General features: G+C 32.3%; 4 protein-coding genes across 4 annotated transcripts; 3 read left to right on the top strand and 1 right to left on the bottom strand.

Moving 5' to 3' along the window:
• Nucleotides 1-1,419: 1,419 nt before the first annotated feature.
• HELRODRAFT_79446 (hypothetical protein) lies at nt 1,420-2,389 on the top strand (the record flags this gene model as incomplete). The annotated part of the gene is made up of 4 exons (XM_009019645.1): nt 1,420-1,621; nt 1,682-1,816; nt 1,929-2,147; nt 2,211-2,389. Coding segments are annotated over 4 exons (735 nt in total), but the record flags the coding sequence as incomplete, so codon positions are not given.
• An 8,813-nt stretch (nt 2,390-11,202) lies between these two features.
• On the top strand, nt 11,203-13,884 carry HELRODRAFT_79532 (hypothetical protein; the record flags this gene model as incomplete). Its single annotated transcript, XM_009019644.1, has 8 exons — nt 11,203-11,346; nt 11,415-11,560; nt 11,635-11,781; nt 12,360-12,521; nt 12,858-12,985; nt 13,048-13,131; nt 13,208-13,368; nt 13,738-13,884. The coding sequence occupies 8 exons, from the start codon at nt 11,203-11,205 to the stop codon at nt 13,882-13,884; spliced, it is 1,119 nt and encodes a 372-aa protein (XP_009017892.1).
• A 2,150-nt stretch (nt 13,885-16,034) lies between these two features.
• HELRODRAFT_79551 (hypothetical protein) lies at nt 16,035-16,916 on the top strand (the record flags this gene model as incomplete). Its single annotated transcript, XM_009019643.1, has 1 exon — nt 16,035-16,916. One exon carries the CDS (start codon nt 16,035-16,037, stop codon nt 16,914-16,916), a length of 882 nt encoding a protein of 293 aa, XP_009017891.1.
• Nucleotides 16,917-17,126: 210 nt separating this feature from the next.
• Nucleotides 17,127-19,988, bottom strand: HELRODRAFT_79631 (hypothetical protein; the record flags this gene model as incomplete). Its single annotated transcript, XM_009019642.1, has 9 exons — nt 17,127-17,292; nt 17,619-17,688; nt 17,753-17,861; nt 17,937-18,029; nt 18,512-18,609; nt 18,877-18,984; nt 19,112-19,266; nt 19,401-19,522; nt 19,719-19,988. 9 exons carry the CDS (start codon nt 19,986-19,988, stop codon nt 17,127-17,129), a joined length of 1,191 nt encoding a protein of 396 aa, XP_009017890.1.
• Between the last annotated feature and the right edge of the window lie 1,099 nt (nt 19,989-21,087).

The raw sequence follows: 21,087 nt of genomic DNA, 5'->3' as shown, positions 1-21,087 counted from the left end.
TGACAAGTTTTTCAGCTTTTTCTCTTCTTTCGTACAATAAGAACTAATTTAAAAATTCTAGCAAATTTTTTATTTGCATTCATATATGTCATTTTCGGTACATGCAAGGAAATATTAAATTCCTTCATTATTGAAATGTAGAAACTAAGTAAGTCTTTTAAATTTGGAAGCAAGCATTTCAAATTTATTTGACAAAAATAAAATTATCTTAGCTTTTAAACTAATTAAATATTTTTTTTTCTCTTTTCCTTTCTTTTCCTTCCTTCGACCATCTGATTTCTATGTGGAATGAAGAAATAAAGAAATAACATAGTTAGCGTCAAGTAAGTATTATAAAGCTGTAGACATGAGAGGTTAAAGTTTTGTTGATTAGATCTTCACTGCTATTGTGTGACGATGGAGTTAACATTGAATGAGAATGTAGACTGTGTGGAGAATTAGTTTTAATTAAAGCAACAAATTCAGGCCTAACATACATGGTTCATCATCCGTGCAGGCAAAATTTAACCTTGCTTACCATCCAAACTTATTTAACATGAAACATTTTTTAAGCCGACAATTTGATATAAAATCATCGATCATTGTTGACTAAAAAATTTTTATAATTATTTTTTCATCTAAATAAATTTAATGTGATTTTTATCAATAAAAATTATCAAATAGAAGGTTTGAATTAGCCTACCTGAAAAACTTCTCTTGGCCTTTTCAAGAGAGGCTCCACAGATTGGGAACCCCTGATCTAAATTCATGCTATGTTTTCAGTTTATATTTAATTTGCGTAGGTTTGGATTTATTTGAAAGTTACAGGCCAATCTCTTTTTCTTCAACTATTTACACACGATGTACATGAATAGTACGAGTAAAAACCTGGCACACAGCACATGATACACATTGCACATGACAAACAGATTTTTTGGCCTTCGAACCAGGTCACTGCAAATCAGAACTAGCTGCTTTCAACTGTTACGCCACCACAGCATCATTTTTTTTGTTAATAAAAAAAATGTTTCTATTTTTTTGCTTGACAAAAAAACGTGTTAATTTTAAAAATTCAATTATTTTTATCAGGCAACTTGAGGCGACCTATTTACCTCTTCTTTTTTGTTGCAGTTTTATCAGTCGTAGTATTTTTTCTCCTTTTTTTGGGCACGAAAAAGGTTGGTTAGTTGTAAGATATTTGATTCATTTATGACTTGTCTTAAAACTTTTATTTCTTAGTTGTCTCTGATAGAAATTGACTACACCAAAAAACCTTGCATACCTCACAAGAGAAACAGATATGCCACGTGCAATGACTTTCTTCTGTTAAACCCAGGCTATACATGCCGATGTTTCATTCATTTTTATCTCAAATCCAGAGTAAAGGTATAAAGAAATTAATTATAAACATTCAATACTATTTGCTACTTTTTATTCTAGGGACCCGTTTATACATATTACGGATTGACAAATTTTTTCCAAAATCATAGAATGTACATAAGATCGTACGACCCCATGCAGCTTGTTGGTAATACAAGAAAAAATTTTACGGTAGTAAAGGAAGGAAAATGTAGACCTTACATGACCATAAATAATAAAATTATTGCTCCGTGTGGCACTATAGCCAACAGTTTGTTCAACGGTGAATAATAACAAACTTGCAATAATTTTATAGCTTAACATGAATTTAAATTTTTTACAGATTCGTTTCATTTATTTTATTTGAAAGAATCTTCTAGAAAAAAAGTTGAGCTGCTGAACTACGGCTTGGCATGGCCAACAGACAAGTTATTAAAATACTCAAATCCTTCTAGATTTCCACACGATCCTGCACAAGGTCAATAAATAAAATAATTGCATACATTCGGTTTTTAAATTACACTAAAATATTTGTACCATTTCTTGCCAAGTTATTCATTGAATTAAATTATAAACGTTTGACTGATCAGCTTTCAGTGAGACCATTCCTCCTCCCCACTGGAAGAGACCTGTCTACCACCTGGACCAGTTCAACGCCTCCAACAACGGTTACGTCAACGAAAATCTCATAGTCTGGATGAGAAATTCATTCCTTCCTGACTTCATCAAAACGCACGGAGTACTCAAACCAGATGGAATTTTTAACGATGGACTGCCTGCGGGAAATTATAGTCTGTTAATAAATTACGGTTGGCAATAATAATTGTTCATAATAAATTTTCTAACCAAATAAAATTTTTGCCTAAACGCAGCTTATCCTGTGTTTCGTTTTAATGGTACGAAAAGATTCATCATAACCAACACATTTTCACTTGGAGCCAGCAATTATTTTATTTTGTTTTTTTTTTGCTTCGTATCAATTCTTTGCTTTATAATAAGTTTTGCTTTACTATATCTACGTAACAAATTTCATGCAAACAGTAGTGTATAACTTCTATAAATGAAATTTATAAATTTCAAATAAACATTTATTCAATTTTTAAGTCTTTGACTTATTGAATGAATTTAGTTAAATTATGTTCGTACTGATCCTGCTGAAACTTTCAGTAAAAATCCGGCTTTGAAATTCTTAATTGACACATTACCTCATAAAATAAATACTTGATTCATGGAGCAACTTCCAAGTTGGTCGTAATAAGTAGTTAAGTCGAATAGAGTCGATGATTAATATGTAAGTTAATAAAAAATATCGTTTGCAAAAAGCTGTAGATGGTCATCCATGGCTCAAAACAGATCTTAATTTATACTCTTTCAATCAATCAATGATCCTCCTTTGTCCATCAGGGGACCGTCGAGGCCGATGGTGTACATATAAGCATGCTTTTTACATATATTTTTTCCTTTTTTCTTTTCAAAAACCTTTTCTATTTTTGGCCAGTTATATTAAATTCAGTATACCAACACCAGTCCATTCAGTAATGTCATCTATCCATTTCTTTTCAGGTCTATCAACTTTTTTCTTCCAATCTCTTTTTCTCATTAGTACTATCTTAATCAATCTGTCTTCTCTCATTCTACAAATGTGTCCAAAAAATCCCAATTTCCTTTCCCTGACTTTGTCAAATACACTTTTCTGTTTTCCAAATTGATTTCTGATGGTTTCGATCTTTACTTTTTCCTCCAATTGATTCCCAACAAATTTTGCTAACACTTCATCTCAAATGCTTCCAATCTGTCTTTGTCTCTTTTCTTTATTGTCCATATCTCACATGCATAGAGCAAGCTCGGAAAAACGCAAGATTCCATCATTCTCAACTTTGTTTTTATAGATATATTGTCACTTTTTCATATTTCCTTCTATGATGCGAACATTCCATGGGCTATTGCTATCCTTTTGTCAATTTCTTTGGTGCAGTTCTTGCAACAGGTCATAAGACTGCCAAGATACACAAACTTGTCTACTTGTTCGAGTTTTTCTGATTTTATCTGAAATTTTGCATTGTTTCCCTGTAATCACCATCTTCGTTTTGTCTTTGTTGATATGCAACTCATGATATTTTCCACCAACATGTGTTAGTTCAATTAGTTTCTGTAGACTTTCTTCACTGGAAGCTAGAAGGTCTATATCATCTGCAAACCTGAGATCTTTGACAGTTCTCCTTCCTATGTTAATTCCACCCAATTCCGAATTTTCCATTTTTTCCATTGCTCTTTTTAACAATGTTATGAATAATATTGGTGATATTGGATCGCCCTGTCTGCTTCCAATGTCTCCCTTTATCAAATCTCCAAGTTCTGTACCTATTATTCCCGACATTTTTGATTCTTCATAAAGCCCTTTCAGTACTTTGACCAGCTTTTCTAATGTCTCCATACTTTCTAATGTTGCCCACAAATCTTCATGCCAGACAGAATCAAACGCTTTCTTAAAATCAACAAAGCAATGGTAGATTGTCTGACCGCTACTTTTTGCATCTTCCATCAGCAGGCTCAACATCAGAATTTGTTGGAACTTTTCAGAATTTTTGCCCTTTCTGAAGCCTGCTTGTTCTTCATGCAGATGTTGCTCTATAACCTTTTTCATTCGTTCTTTTATGATGGTCAGCATGATCTTGCATATGTACGGAATTAGTGCAATTGATCAGTAATTATTAAAGTTTTTTTTGTCTCCCTTTTTCAGCAGCATAACCAGAACTGACTTGCACCATTCTTCTGACCACTTTTCACTTTCCCAAATTTTTTGACAGACTGTGTGAATTTGTTTACACACGACTTGTCCTCCTGCTCTTATCAATTCTATCGGAATACCATCCTTTCCTGTACCTTTGTTGTTCTTCATTTTACTCATTGCTCTTGTAATTTCTTACCTCGTTATTTCACTTTCTTCTTTATTGATTATTTTTTTGCTTTTCAAAATTTCAAGCGTTTCTTTTTTGTATGTGTTCTTGTCTATGAATAAGTATTTAATATATTCAGTCTATCCTTAATCTTTTTACTTTCTGTTAGGATGCTTCCGTTTTTATCTTTAATAATCCTTGACATATTTTTCTGTTTTCCTTTTAACTGTTTAATCAGCTGGTACGCCTCTTATGTCTTGTTTTGCCCAATCATCGTCTCTACCTTATCACATTTACCATTAATCCATCTCCTTTTATCTGCTCTAGCACTCTTTTTAATAATTCAATGGGTGAAAGTTGTAAAATTAAAATGAACAAAATAAAACCGTAGATAAGCGATGAAACATGGTACCTTGTAGAAGAAAGAAGAAGTTTGAAAATGACAAAAAGACAGAGTGAAGAAAATAAGATGAAATACAAAGAAGTCTGCCAAAAAATAAAAAAGAGTATTTTTCAATCAGTAGTGATAATAAAATGAAATTATTATGCAAAAGTTGGAATTTTTCAGTATGTTTTAAAACATAAAATAAAGTAATTTACTAAGAGAAAAAATTACATTTACTGATTTTAAGTGTTCTTTAAAGTATTTTTTATTTGTAAGTGATAATAAGATGAATTTATGATGAGAAAGTTTAAAAAATTTTTCTGGATTTCTGAACCCGGAGTCGGGAGTCGGAAATTTTTACCCGGAGTCGGATTTTTTTGAGAGGCCGGAGTCGGATATTTTTCATCCGGCTTCGACACACTTCGAAAACTTTGGTCGAATATTTTTCGTCGAAATGTTTATTGTGAATCGTTTGAATGACGGAGGCCCAACACAACAATTTGTTCAATGTGCGACGTGCGTGCCACGAAGTTGTTAAATATCGTAAAAGTCGCAGTTGAAACTAGTGAAATTGAATTGTTGTTTAAGTTTAAAAGTCGAATGATTGAAGCTGCTGAGGTAAATTTTTTTAGACTGGGATCCTAAATTTTTTGTTGTTCATCTGACTCACTAAAGTTTAGCTAAATTAAACTAAATTTAAACTAAAATCTAAATCATTCTTGTACGGGTGAACAAAACATACGGGTGAACAAAACATAAATTAAGCTAAACTAAATCATCCTTGTACGGGTGAACAAAATTGCGTTTGCGGCCGGCCACCCACGTATACAAAATACTAAATAGAAAATATTATTTAAAATAAATTTATCATATTATAATTCAATTATGTATAAATAATTTGTTATCTATTAAATTAAGGCTGTACATATTTTACATTGTCCAGTATGATTTTTTATTTTATATAATTATAAAATAAATAAATTGATGATTATCTGCCTCTTTTATCTTCCCATTTATAAACTTTACTGAAAGCAAGTGCTAAGTCAGAGTAGCATTTGGACCTGCTTAGTTTTAAATTTAATTCAATTAATTGGTGGGAGCCTTGACAAAAGCAATAGCTGATGAGTAAATGTAAATTAAATATAAATTAAAATAAACGTAATGAAGTGATGTGAATGCTTCCAGCTAGTTCAGGTCAACTTTCAGATCAATTGCTTCATTTTATTTTCTATTCCTATGTGTAATTAAATAATTGCTGACTATTTACATTTTTAACTTATTAAAAATTGAACATTTGAGTTATAAAAAGGTTGGTGTTAGTTAATTAGAACTTTGGGTAAAATTACAGTTTCTTGGTTACATCCATGTTGTCAATAACGCCAATAAGCTGAACTTAGGGTTAGAGAAATGGTTTAATTATACACATTAATAATGTTAATACATTTTATTGTGTTACAAGTTACAGTTATGAAAATTTATACAAAGTTATAAATCTTGTCTCTAACTCTAAATTTATGTTTTGTAAAACTGAACTTTGATATCAGCTAAAATATGTTGATAAAAATGTGTCGAAGAAGGCTATAATATAGGATATAGAACCTTTCTGCACTAGCAATGTGGCTTACAATCGTTTCACTAAACTAAACCTACTATCCTTTACTCACGGTTTTGGTTTAACTAGCAAGTAACATGCAGGTTTATCTTTATTGTAAATTTAGAGATTTTTTAATCTCATTTAAACATTGTAATGTTTTTAAACCTACCGAAAAGATATTTATTAATAATTAATATGAGATTAAAATAAGTTGGTTCTATTTTGACAAGGGAGTGCAGATAGACTTTTATATCCTCCCTGGCACAGCACCTTTTTAAGTTTTCATTTTGACAATTTTTATACAAACTTTTTTTCTCCATTAAAAGTTTTAAATTATAAAAGACTGGAAAAGAATAACTAATGTGAAACTGTTCTTTTTTATACATACGTTGGTAATGTGCAAATGTTTCAAAAGTTGGTCAAGATACCACAGTGACAGTGTGCGTACTCCTAAAAGCCAACTCTTGTCAATATATTTATTGATGAGTCTAGTAATTTTGAACATATAAAAATTATTTTGTAACATCCTGATGTATGATGAAATTGAATTGAATTTTGAATAACCAGCAACAAGCCTAGCTGCTGCACTCAGAACAGACTGCAAATCATCACGAAGGGATGAGCTGACACCAAACAAAATCGCAATGCAGTAGTCAATTCTTCCACAGATAAAACTACAAACGAGTGCTTTTGTTGACTCGACTGTCAAAAGACGTCTGATGGATCTTATTAGGTAGAGTTGGTAGAAACATCATTGGCAGAGTTGACTAATATGCTTTTCAAATGAAAGATGAGGATCCAGTATGACTCTGAGATTCAATACTGGATTTTTGTAGTCATTTAAACGGCTGAGGCCATGCAGCGTTCTCATCCACAAATATTGAGTTTTCTTGACTTTGAGTTTAGGCATGTTAGAGGACATCCAGCGACCAACCAAGTCCACTGCGTTCGACACAGCAAAGGAGACTTGAAGTGATGAGTCAGGTAGTCCAAATCCATAAAGTTGAATATCCTCAGCATATAGGTGACAGCCAAGACCGACTGCTTCGACAACGTTGACGATATCTGCAATGTACATGATGTATAGCAAAGGACCAAGTACTGAACCTTGTGGTTCACCGCAGATTAGTTCTAAAGAAGCCGTGCCCAGACCACTCCCATCAACGCTGACAACTTGAGACTTGTCTGCTGGAACCACCTGAAAGCATACCAAATGAAGTAGAAAAATGCTTCAATAAAATCTGGCGGTCGACTGTGTCGAAAGCAGCATTTACATCGAGAAGTGCAAGCAATGATATGTTACCAGCATTAATAAAAGTTTAAAGGTTACTCTCTCTCTTTTGCGTTAGCTTCAGAGGTTTCAACGACAAACACACACAGCGTATATGAATACGCGTGCAAACCACGCATCATACACATTGCATATGATAGGCGGGGATCTCTTTGTATTCGAACATAGTCATTGCAATAGCACGACCAGGCGTCTTTAACCATTGGGCCATCACGCCGCCCTCATTGAGCCGTCACGCCGCCCTAATAGCGTCACAAACATCTGAAACCACCTTCGGGATCGCTGTCTCAGTTGAATGTGCTCGATGAAAACCTGATTGAACTTTTGGAAGTAGTGATTTTCTGTTCAGGTAAGCAAGGAGGTGGCGAGCGACAATTTTTTCAATTGTTTTGGATACGAAGGTAAGGTTCGAAATGAGTCTGTGATTGGCCACATTACTGAATGGACTGGTGTTGGTATCATGAATTCAATAAATCCGGCCAAAGATAGTAAAGGTTTTTGAAAAAAAAGGAAAAAATAAATTTAAAACGCCTGCTTAGATATACACCATCGGCCTCGACGGTACCCCGATGGACAAAGGAGGATCATTGATTGATTGATTGAATTGGCCACAACGTTGTTCGCTAGACCAGGTCTCTTTTCAGCAACGGATTAACTACTGGAATCTTTTGGGACCTGGGTAACGTTAATTTTTGCAAACATTTAACGACCAGATATAAAAATGGCAGAAGCGTATCAACAAATTTTACTAGAAAAATGTTGGAATAGGATCGAGGCAGCATGTTTTATCTGCCTCGGAAATACTCTCAAACTGGTGGAAACAGTTATCGTTCGACCTGAATTCTGGCGGATCGACCATCTCATCAGCTGACAGTTCGGACTTTGATTTTAGATGAGTTAAAAACTCTTGAGCTGTGATTGGTGGAGCAGTCGTGCATACATTGTTTTTTCTGGCAAGTAATGACGCAAAAATCTTCCATAATTGTTTTGGTTTATCAGACCTTGAAATTATCAGCGATTGGTAATATATTGATTGTTTGGATACAAACAGTTTGTATTTTTCTGCAATAGCTGTTTTCCAATGAAGAAGGTCTGATTTGTTTTTAGTACATCGATAAACCCTTTCTAACTTACGAGTTGATCGTTTTATTTCATAGCAATCAATGTCAAACCATCCGCATGATTTTGAATGAACTTGTTTGTTGACTAACGGAGCATGTTCATCAACAATACGTCTGAGTGTTTCCTCATAAACATCAAACAGTCTGTTCACATTGAAAGCCGAGTATGCTCCACTGTCACAGAGAACACAACACTATCAATAAGTGAATTTCTGAATTTAACACCATCTATCTTTTTTGGTAGTTCCGAGCACGTCTGCAGGTTGAAAGAGATGGAGGAACTGAGGTGACAGCCATCGAGCATGAAATGAGTCCATGATCTGAAACGACGGGCGGGTCAACCTGAACATTGAATACTCCGATCTGGTGAGGATGACGTACAATTGGCCTCCCATCCGATGAGTAGGAGAGTCTATGGGTTGAGTGCAACGATATATATATATATTAGGGATGCACCGGATTTAGGTTTTTCAAATCCGGCCGGGGCCGGACTTGGTCGGATTTAAAATTCAAAAACCGGCCGGAGCCGGGGCCGGATTTTAGTTACCATTTTACATACGTTAGAAAAAATACTTACATTTACGGTTATCTACATGTTGAACATCAAAAAATAACACCAAGCAAATAGTTAATTAATTCAAATATATGAATAAGCTGTGTGATACGCCAAATTCTGTATACAAAGATCAACTTATAATTTCTGCATAACCCATGTTATAGCATAAAAATTGTCCAGCTCACTTCACAATTAGTGATGTTGTTGTAATGTGATGTCATGTATGCTTATCTTTTAACTTATTGACATAAAATTAATTGAATTTAATAAAAAAAAAATTTCGATTTATAACATTTTTAAATGTTGATAGACGCTTAAAACCGGTCCTAAATCCGGCCACCGAGGCCGGATTCGGCCGGATTTGAAAAAAAGCCGGATTTTGGCCGGAGCCAGGGCCGAACTTTGGTGCATCCCTAATATATATATATTAAGTACGAAATGAATATTTAAAATGAAACTATGCTTCTGATGAACAAGAACTGCTTGAGATCGTAATCTGAAATTAAAGTTTAAAAATTTTTGTGCAAAAGTATTTAATATAAAGCATTACTTCATTCACTTACTTCATTTTCAACGGACATCTCCGTGATTTGGGTTTCCTTTGCTATAATATCAAAGAAGGAATGAAGAGTCATCTGAGTAGCTTTCTTTCTGTTTTCGTTATAGATTTATTTATACGGATAAATTCCCTCTTCGATTAGTCGATTACATTTTATATTACGCTCCATATTTGGATCATCTTCATTTAATATTGCCATTCCTGATTCAATGAGTGTAAAAACTTCTGATATTCTTTTATTTGTATGTTTTTTTTTTAAATTTCTGAATCTGTTTCGACTGAAACCTGATTTGTCGCGCTGTTTTGATTCAATTTGGAAAAAACGGTTTTTCAAGCGACGTTAAATCGAAACGACTTAAATCGAGGCGACATTATATACGTTTTTACAATATTCTATAAATTCTACCGACCGAATGTTTGTAGTTCGTTTTTTCGATTTTTCTCACTAAAGTATTTTGGAGAACGTTTAGTTTATTAAAATTAAAAATAAACTTATTTTCCGAATTCATGCTGCAAATAAGGCCATATTTCGATTCCGAATGAATCGTCATCAGTGCAAGTTGATTTATATAAGGAAATATTTACTTTGTGAAAGATGGAAATTAGGTGTCAGATTTCTTTATTGGCTGGTATGGACCAGCCAACGTCTCAACGACAAGTTGGCGCCTCTGGGTAGTAGTAATCCCGATATATGAGTCATGTTGACGTGCACAGCTGTCAAAGGGGCAATTAAATTCATATATTACGTGATTACGCTTTAACACAGAGTTATCTCTAGGACTACAATTATTTTTCAGTATTAGGTGAGACGTTTTTTATTGTTGTAATATATTCGGAGTTTAACTTTACTAATTGGGTTGGTTGGTGTGACATTTTTATTGATGATATGTTTAAGAATTGCTTCGTCTACTTTGTATGCAGTTGACATGTGATTTCTGTAATACAAGATGATGTCGTTATCTTGATTGTTGGTATTAGGAAGGTTATTGTTGTGTGGTTATTTACCCTTAACAAACTTTTCAATGGAATAAGTCTTATATCCATTGTTTACAAGCAGGTTGGGGACTCTTTTTAATTCAGCGTCGCGATTTTCAATATCGGAAGAGTGTGTGAATGCCCGGTTTACAAATGATTTTGCAAATGATTATGCTCTATTACCAACATATATATATATATATATATATATATTTGATTTGGAAAAACATGAATATTGCATATTACAGGCGAATTTATTTACTGCATTAAAATAGCTTTCAAAATCCGTATGAAACTCACCACTTATATCAACTAGGTCCAAACTTTCAAGAGGTGTGATCGTGACAGTGGCTGCATTTTTAATATAAACAGCCATTATTTTTTAACTGCAAATGAATAAATTAACGTAGTAACAGAGCTCTCAATTGCATTGAGTTTTCACCGAGAGGAAATTTTTATTCTCACCCTTTCTAGTGACATTGTCTGATGTTTTCAAAAGCTGAATGTGGAAGCAATGCCAATGTACCGCATTATGATTTAAATATCGATGAAACTAATTTGTTTTACAACTCCAAATTAATTGCCAGCTGGATCAAGACAGATTGGAATGTTGATGACATAAGCTGCCAGGTAATGTAATTTTTTGTTTCATTTTTTCTTAATTTGTAACATTTTGACAACTCGTTTGTTTGTTGAAGGTATTCAAAGATGGTCTAACGAATAAACTGGTCGCGTGCATAAATAAAGGTAGCAAAAATTGTGATAATGGAGAGTTGAAGTTGAGTGAAGAGAATGTAATTTTGGTCAGGATACATGGAAGTGGCAGTGACCTCGTCATAGACAGGTGATGAGTTTTATGCGCTTATCTATCTTAATGAAAATTGTGTTCAGTCAAGATCGTTCTGTTTATTTCATTAGGGAGGACGAGTTGTTGAGTATGTTGGCTCTCCATTCTCTCGAGTGCTCCAGGCCTCTATATGGCAAGTTCAACAATGGAATTGTGTATGGGTTCGCATCTGGTGTAGTACTTAATCAGCAGCATATTCATGACTTTGATGTACAAAGGTTTGCTTTTGGTGTCATGTTCTTTTTACTTCACTGCAAATTAATTTTGTTCAATATTTTTTCTTGACTTCTGAGTGTACATCTCACCCATAAAACTTGCTACCTTTGTCTGTGTAATGCAAAAACTAAACGGTATTCTTTCATGTTTTGATTCGCAATACTGTTCCTTTATTTAACTTTGTTCGTATTTAAAAATGTTCTTAGCCTCTCAATAGAATCAATAAATAAAAAAAATTATTTGATGAAAGATTGTGTTTCAAAGTAAGATAAATGATCATTCATGTTAGGGCAGAGTAGCTTGACAGAGGTTGTTATTGAACAAATATTAAATCACACCTTATATTTGCACATTTTCAATATTATTTATAAAGATGAGTTTTGTCACAAATAAATTATTCGATGTCGACTGTTATATATTTAATGTTACATAATTTCTAGCACTGTTAGTGATTTATTTGTCGTAAGCCTCTGCAACATCATAATTCTATACAAATTAAGAACTATAATAATTTTTAATCGACTTATTTGGTTTTTGTTATTTAATTCATTGTCTCATTAGCCTGATTTTTAAATGGCAGGCTGATAATAAAGGAGATGGTGAAGTTGCATTCCCTGGACCACAGAGTGCTTCGTAAGTTGTCTCGCGAAGGAAGTTTCAGTACGGTGAGGCCTCAGTTATTTGAGACCATACATAAATGGATGAAAAACATTCCTTGCCACGAACATCCCATGCCTCAACGGTAAGTCTCATGCATTGGTATTTTTTTTATAACATTTTGGCATTCTGCTCTCAATCAGTTAGTTGATGATGCAAGTTTTGTGTTGTTGTATTTCATTTGAAATATCTTAGCCTTTGTTTTTGCACTGCACACAAGAAAATGCTACGTCATTTTGTTAGTTATATGAATTTTATAATGACTACATTATCCATGTCTGTTGCATTGATTGAGTAATAAATTTGAATAACTTTTTTGGTTGTTTACCTATAATAAGTCTTTATTTGCTTGTTTTGCTAAATTAAGTTTGTTAATATTAATAGATACATATGTTGGATATTATGTTTAATTTGTAAATAGTTGGAGTAAGCAGAGACTGGAGTGTGAGGTAGACTTGTTGGAGCATCATCTATCATCTCTCAACTCGCCTGTTGTCTTCTGTCACAATGATTTGCTGCCGAAAAACATTATTTACGATGCAGACCTAAGTTTGTAGCAACTGACTCTAATGTTTTTCAAATCATTTTCATGTTGTCATCTTCTGTTGCAGAGAAGGTGAGCTTTATTGATTTTGAGTATACATTCTTCAACTATCAAGCTTTTGATATTGGAAATTTTTTCTGTGAATTTGCAGGTTTGTCATTTAAATAAATAATTAAATCGTCCTCACCAATTTTATTTTTTGTTTTTTTTTTGTTTTTTTTTATCAGGCATGACAGAGGTAGATTACAATTTGTACCCTTCAAGAGAATTTCAGATGAAATGGTTGACAATATTTCTGGAGACCTACAACAACTTTCACAAATTAAATAAAGCAATAACTCTTGAAGATGTTGATGTTCTGTACAAACAAGTTTCAAAATTTTCTCTGGTAAAACAGATTTTAAAATAATTTGAAAAGATTTTATAATAATTTTGTGTTGCATCTGTATTTGATCTTCTTATCGTTCATTTGTGGTTATACATCTTCTCTGTGTAATTCTGAAGTTTATATTATTATTATTAATGATATATATTACTAGAAAATATACAAGCAATGTTTTTGTTTGTTTATAGAATGAAGATTATAAATACTCATTTGCGCTAGTTTGCTTTTGCTAAGTGATGAATAATGTTAATACTGCAGCTCATATATGCTATGTGAACTGGCTTAATTTGGCTGGCTCGCCAGTTGACTGATTGGTTTAATTTATTGTTTATGAATCAATATTTTTTGATTGTATAAATTTTTTAAACTTAGGCCTCCCATATTTTTTGGGCGATTTGGGCTGTCATACAAGCCGAACATTCGAATATTGATTTTAACTACATTGAATTTGCTCGGAAGAGATTGGATGAATATGAAAAAAGAAAAGACGAGTTTCTCTCTCTTTCCATCATTACCTAATTTGTTTTCAATTACTAGCCAATATTAATTAGGAACAAAAATCGACAATGTAACTAAAAGTGTTTCAAAATCAATTCATCTGTCACTAGTGTAATTTTGCGTGATATTTTTGTATCAGCAACATATCTTTGAGTTTTGTTCCTGTTCAGATCCTGTTACATTTTTACATTCGGATGTTTTATGTTAATGTATTATTTTCATTGCATCTTCCAACTATTAATTATGCTGTATATTTTCATGATCTATTTATAATTTATTACATATTACAACTATAATGTATAGTAATTTAATTTTTTCAAACAAAACGTTAACAACCTTCTAAGAAGGCAGTAGGTGTGTTTTGTCTCGTGAGTGTTCTGGATGTTGGCTTGGTGATTGGTGACCGGTGAAATAAATTTTCGATTTTTTTAACTCGTGTATATTTTATGTATATGATTTGAGAGTTATTTTTGAAACAAGTTATTGCTGATTTTGCATAAAGTTTTAAAAATTAAAAATCAGGCGAGTTGTCATTATTATTATAAAATTTAAAATACCATCGTTAAACATTAGACGCCATATAGAGGTACATATCACATATAGAAGGTACGTATCACATGTGGGAGCTATCTTGATTTTCTTCATATATCTGTAATAGTTTTTTTTTCTGTTTTTCTCAATAATTTTACTTCTAACTTCTCTACTCTTGCTTTCGGGGCACCTCAGGATTCTATCCTTGGCCCTCTTCTATTTATACTCTATACCTCTGAACTACCTCGTATTATTAATAACTTTTCTTTCACTAGTCAACTATATGCTGATGATTCATATATTTATTCTTCTTTTCTCAATAGTGTTCTTCATAATCTATCTCTATGTCTTTCTTCAATTATCACTTGGTCTGACTTTATGTGTCTTTAACTTGATCTTTCTAAATTTGAATTAATTTGTTTTAATAAATCTAAACGCCCTATTACTATTCCTCCTATTATCTTACATCTTACCTGATTCTAAAACTTTTGATGTCTCTCAAAAGTTTCGTAGTCTAAGTTTTATTTTTGATTCTAGTAGTGTCTCTTTCTTCTCAGATTAATAGTGTTGCTAGAAGCCCTTACTTTCACCTACGTAGAATAAAAAAACTCTTGCCTTTTCTTGATGATTCTACTCTTCTCCTTCTTATTACTTCGTTAGTCTTATCTAGGATTGATTATTGTAACTTGCTCTACTATGGTCTTCTTGATTCTATTCTCTATCCTTTAAGTAAAGCTTTCAACTCTGCTGCTGGTCTAGTTTTATTCTAAAAACTTATTATTTTAATTTCGCTTTTAATTAAACACTAATTTTATACACTGCTTTTAACTAAAAACTATTATTTTATTTTAACTATAATTGTAATTTTGTAAATTTGTTTTTAACTATCGAACTCATGTTGTTTAAAATAACTTTACACGTGGTTATTAATTTCGAGGGCGCCTCGGTCGCTTGCATTGGCGCTTTATAAGTGACATTTAATATAGTTAATAATAAACCTAATTATATGTAATAAACCCTGGAAATTTCACACGCCCTAGATTATTATTTCGCGAATCGATCAAATTTAAGGGCGGTGTAACATAGATGGATTCTGATAACTTAATGGCACATATACGTGATATGCTAATAACCCTTTAACAGCACTTAGCTGCTAAAAGGCTAGCGGCACATATGCTAACGACCCTTTAGCACAATATGCTAATTAGTTATTATATCATGCAATCTTTTTATAACGCCCAGGCATACCTATATATTATTCTATATATGTGTTTAAGTTTTATTTAAGGCTCATGTTCAGATCCCTAGCTGTAAAATCCTTGGATAACTTCACGCAACTCCTCATTTAGATTCATGGATATATATATATAATCTTATTATATTTATAGTATTCATGTTTTTATTACTTTACGTTTATTTGTTTTTATTTAATATTTTTGTTTGGCATTTTGCATGTTGCAACCACATTCCGTGTCTGGTTTTTTATGTACTATAAATAAAAATTATAGTATGCATGAACAAGTTAAATGTGTCATCGCTTTCCATAGTTAACACATCGACCTAGCGCTGTGCGACCGACTCTGATTTACGTTGTAAATTTTCAATTTTGACTTAAAATGGCGAGTGTCATCAAACGAGTTATGGGGAATCCGTTCAAAAGTGCATTTTTAAGAACGTTCGTTGTCAACAACATATGGAGTCCTTGCGCAGTTTCATGCTTCAATCATTCGAGCTTATCCAACGATCTGAAACACTTGATCGTGGAATTCAAAGGAGACAAATCTAATATCGGTTTGATAAGGTTGAACCGACCAAAAGTTTTAAATGCCTTATGCGATGACCTCATGAACGAGGTGAACAGTGTTTTAGATAGGTTTGAAAAAGACCCTTCAGTCAACTGTGTGATACTCACTGGAAGTGACAAAGTTTTTGCTGCAGGGGCAGACATAAAAGAAATGAAAAACCTAGATTTTAAACAGGTATACAAAGGTTCTTTTTTATCCCATTGGTCTAGAATTGCAAAGTTCAAAAAGCCTATAATTGCAGCTGTCAATGGATTTGCATTGGGTGGTGGATGTGAACTAGCAATGATGTGTGACATAATATATGCTGGATCTAAAGCTCAGTTTGGACAACCTGAAATTATATTAGGAACCATTCCAGGTGCTGGAGGGACTCAACGTCTTACTAAAACAATAGGTAAATATAAAACTATGGAATTGGTGCTTTCAGGCAGAAGAATGTCTGCCCAAGATGCAGAAAAAGCTGGCCTTGTTTGTAAAGTATTTCCACCAGAAGAACTTCTCAATGAAGCAATAAAATTGGCTGAAACCATTGCAAGCTTGTCTCCAATGGTTGTTCAAATGGCTAAAGAATCAATAAATGCATCACTTGAACTTTCATTAAATGAGGGTCTGCATTTTGAAAAGTTGTTGTTCCACCAAACATTTGCCACAGAAGATAGAAAAGAAGGGATGGCTGCATTTGTTGAAAAAAGACCACCAAAGTTTACTGACCAGTAGACAATGCACACTGTAAAATTAAACACAAGCATGGTATATCTCAAATTGCAATATAAGCCCACTTTATTTCCAATAATCATAATCATGTTTTCTTTGTATAAAAATTAATTTTTGCTGACATTTGACAATAAATTTTTTTTATAAATATGATTTACAAAAAAACGAATAAAGGTGTTGTGTACAATTATTGTAATTTATTCCAATCATAAGCTAAACAATATTGCTCTTGAGATTATCAAGTGACATCAACCTTGGTTGCTTTGAAGGAAGCAGATTTTTGTAAATTTTGTTGAGTTTGTTATCCCAGGATTTTTGGTTCTTGCTATACACATTCAAATATATCCCTATCAATACTATCATGCCAGACCAGACGTATCTGAAATTAGAAATTATGCAAAATCATGACACATCACGCAAATGTGTATATATAAAATGAAACAAAATGAGGGGTAACTTAAATTGGGTTCTTGTTTTGTGGTCAATCATCTCTAGCTTTTTGGTTCAAAATTTTTGTCAGAAAAAAAAATCGAAAAAGTGTATTTGCCTAAATTGGGTTCTTGAGCAAGATTTTATATATGTTCAACTTATTACAAAATGTAATATCTTTGATATAGCGCATTTTGGTTGTTTGATTTATGTTTACTGATACGGTCGTGGTTGTATATCAAGGAAAGGTGTTTAAATGAAAATAAAAAAGCTAACTGCATCGTGAAAGGCTTGCTAAACAGGAGGAACGAAAGAATGATAGTCAACGCCTTTCTAAATGTTGTCACTGGAAGTTGTTTAAATGATATTTTATAACTCCAAAAACTTCATTAAATTAATTTTAAGCAAACCAGTGACTGCTATGAGAGCTCCGTATAACTGAACAAGTGACAAGACAACATTCACACCCAGGTAACCAGAAAAAGAAAACAGGAATGTGTAAATGTATATTTTTGGATTCTAAAATCAAATTGTGAAGGATTTACTATAGTACTACTCCGTTGTATTATAACGTTTAATTAATTTTTCACAAACCTGTTGACAAAAATCGAACGCCTCTGGCAACTGTTTCGAGACAATTTGTCCCAAAAGAATGTACAAAAAGCCAACAGCATAAGAGTAAAAAACCTGCATTATATGAAATTTAACGCAATACATCAGACCACTGGTCAAACTTTCAATGAGGTTCTTCAAATTGTGCCTACTTCATTATTTTAATTTAGTTTAATTCAAATGCGACTTTTAATAATATATATTTCCAAATAATTAAATAATGGTTTTAATTCTAAAATTCAGAGGTATCAATAACAAACAAACAGCGTATGTGAATACAAGCTAAATAACGCATTAAACACAAAAGGGATCCCTTTTCCTATTAAAACACGGTCGAAAATGTACCAAGTGCCTATTATCCACTAGGCCATCAAGCAACCTATAAATTGCTTAGATTTATCATGTTAAGCATTAACAGTATCCAAACCATTGAAAGTACCAATAATTTCACAAACAGCCTATATGCACTCTGAGAAACTATAAAGAATGATCATATACATAGTCGTCCATTGAGTGTTACTAGTAGTAAACAGAATATACTTCAAAAAATTACGAACCACTTCAGCGTTACTTGCCAGTGAAGATTTCATGAACTTCTCTTGCAGATTGCCAATGGCTGCATCAAACATAAGTGCCACGCTTATCAAGAAAACACCTTCAAAAATGATTATTGAACTTCAAAATAAAATCAAATTTGACTCGTTATAGCTAAAGGCAGTTTGGTTTAGTCTGTAGCCATCAGGTTTTAAGTTCGGGTCCGGTTCGGTCGTAAGCAAAGTTTAGATTTGGTTCTGTTTTTAAAAAGGTTCGAGTTCGGTTGGATTTCCATCTCTACAAGGAACATGCAGACGGTTAAAAAAATACTTTGGGCGAACTTTGAAAAAATTTTACTGTGATAACAAAAAATCAATTGAAAAGAAACCATAAATGTTGAAAGAAGGGGCCACCATGCTATCTGCCAATGTGAAAAAGATTAAACCGAGGGACATGCAAAAACAAGCCAGCCAATCAAATTTGTTAAATGATTTTCCTGGTGAAATTTCATTAAAAAAAGTTATAAAAATTAAAATAAGAATTTAACATCAATATTTCACTAACTCAAAACAAAAAAAAATCTTGAATAACAAACTGTTTACTATAAACCACAGACCACAAACCTTGAATAATTATGCCACCTACAAGAACAGGAATGAGCTTGCAGCACTTGAAGATGACTTGAGTCGGATAGTTGAGGTAACCAAGGGACGAATTTGAAAATCCCATTGTACCAACAGTCAGGAATGCCAACAAGAGGTAATTTTTAAGTGGCATTCTATGGAATGAAATATTGTTTCAAGAATTTTTTGATTAATACATTGAGTTTTTTAAAACTACTAATTGCGATGAAAAATAACTAATTAATTAAGTGAATACAACAGTGATAATTAGAAATAAATGGAAACTAACTTTCTGGTTCGATCATGTTTTAAAAACATTTCTATCAATCCAAAGAAAGAATAAAGCAAAAATTGTGTCATTGTCAAGAACCAGCCATATGGTTTAAAACCTTCAACTGTAAAAATGAGTTCCTAGAAAAAGATTATTATAATAACAGTTGAGAATTGTGAAAAAATTTTCTTAAAATATTACGTGACTTCTTTAATACATTTCCACTAAATCAAACTACAAACTAATTATGCACAAACCAGTCAAAAATTATAAATGCTAAAAATCACAAAGTGAACAAAGAACAGAATTTACATTTTTTGAATAAACATCACATACCTGGCAATAGCCATAAATAAGGTAAAACACGAAGACACATGCAGAACATATAAAAAACTGAAAATAAGCAGATTGGTTGGAAAAATTAAGTCCTAAAATAGAAAGTTTGTACACATTGACTTGACCATCATTTTTTATTTTTGCTGTTGATTCTATGGAAATGTGTACTGAATTATCACCGTTATTGAATCGATGTTTTGAGACAAAATCTTCTGCCGATGATGATGATGTGTATTCATCTTCTGTTACTACTTTAATTACTCGTTGCATTTCCATAACAGAGTAATTTGAAACAATTTGCTCATACACCAGTATCTATCTATAAAATCTTTGGCTTCATTTTTGAGAAAACTGAAAATATCTGAAAAAAATAAAATATTTAAAATGTAGTTGGGGTTTTTGTCATGATGCATTTTTTCAAAATAAATATACACAACACTTTTATGGTTACTGGAAATCATTTAAATTATTTATAACTAAGTTAAGAAAAAGTATTGTAACGTTGAAAACTTATTCGTTGTCATTCTGTTTCTGATATTGTTAGTCTACACAGTTAATTTACTCCTCTTACTAGCCTTTTTACAATTTTGCTGGTAACTTACAAGCTTAATTTCAATATAATTTAACCTGGTTACGGTAACCTTAAAAAAACTTTTTAATTAGACAGTTTTCAGCTAGTGGAACAAAGAGACAATTTCATATATTTATACGACAATGTTTTAACATTGTCAGTAAAGCTCTCATCTGCTATCTTCATGCCTCGTGATTAGACTGCAACAAATGTGTCAAAACGAGAATTCTTTTAATTTTTTTTAAATCGTGACTAGATTATATGCAAAAAACCTAACAACACAAACTTATTAGGGCAAGGTTTAACAAACTTCATTTTATTTATTTATATTAATTTCAAAAAAATAACAAAGATACAACATTTCTGCCAAATTATTTATTATGTACAATAATGGTCTTATTAATTAATTATTAAAGACTAAGATAAGTCTTAAATACTTTCAATCAATTCAACATGATTATTAGTTCAAATAAATAAAAAATAAACAAAAACACTGGAGCAAATTAAATTAATTAATAATAATTTTTTTAATGAAAATAAAAGATCCATGACTTCATGAGACAAGAATGAACTACTAAAAAAAAACTAAATTACTAAACTAAATAATTAATAATGATTGATTGATTGTCATTCATCATTGTCATTTCAATTTTATTAATTAAAAAATTTATGTTAATCAATTAAAAAATTAAATAATAAATAATGAATTAACTGAAAAAACTCAACTCAAACACCAAACAGACCAAGCACCAAACGCGGAGACCGCAAAGTGGTTTTTCCAGCAGTATTTATTTATAG

Source organism: Helobdella robusta, assembly GCF_000326865.2.
Source record: "Helobdella robusta unplaced genomic scaffold HELROscaffold_25, whole genome shotgun sequence".
Taxonomy (NCBI): domain Eukaryota; kingdom Metazoa; phylum Annelida; class Clitellata; order Rhynchobdellida; family Glossiphoniidae; genus Helobdella; species Helobdella robusta.
This window is presented reverse-complemented; position numbering and strand designations above follow the sequence as displayed.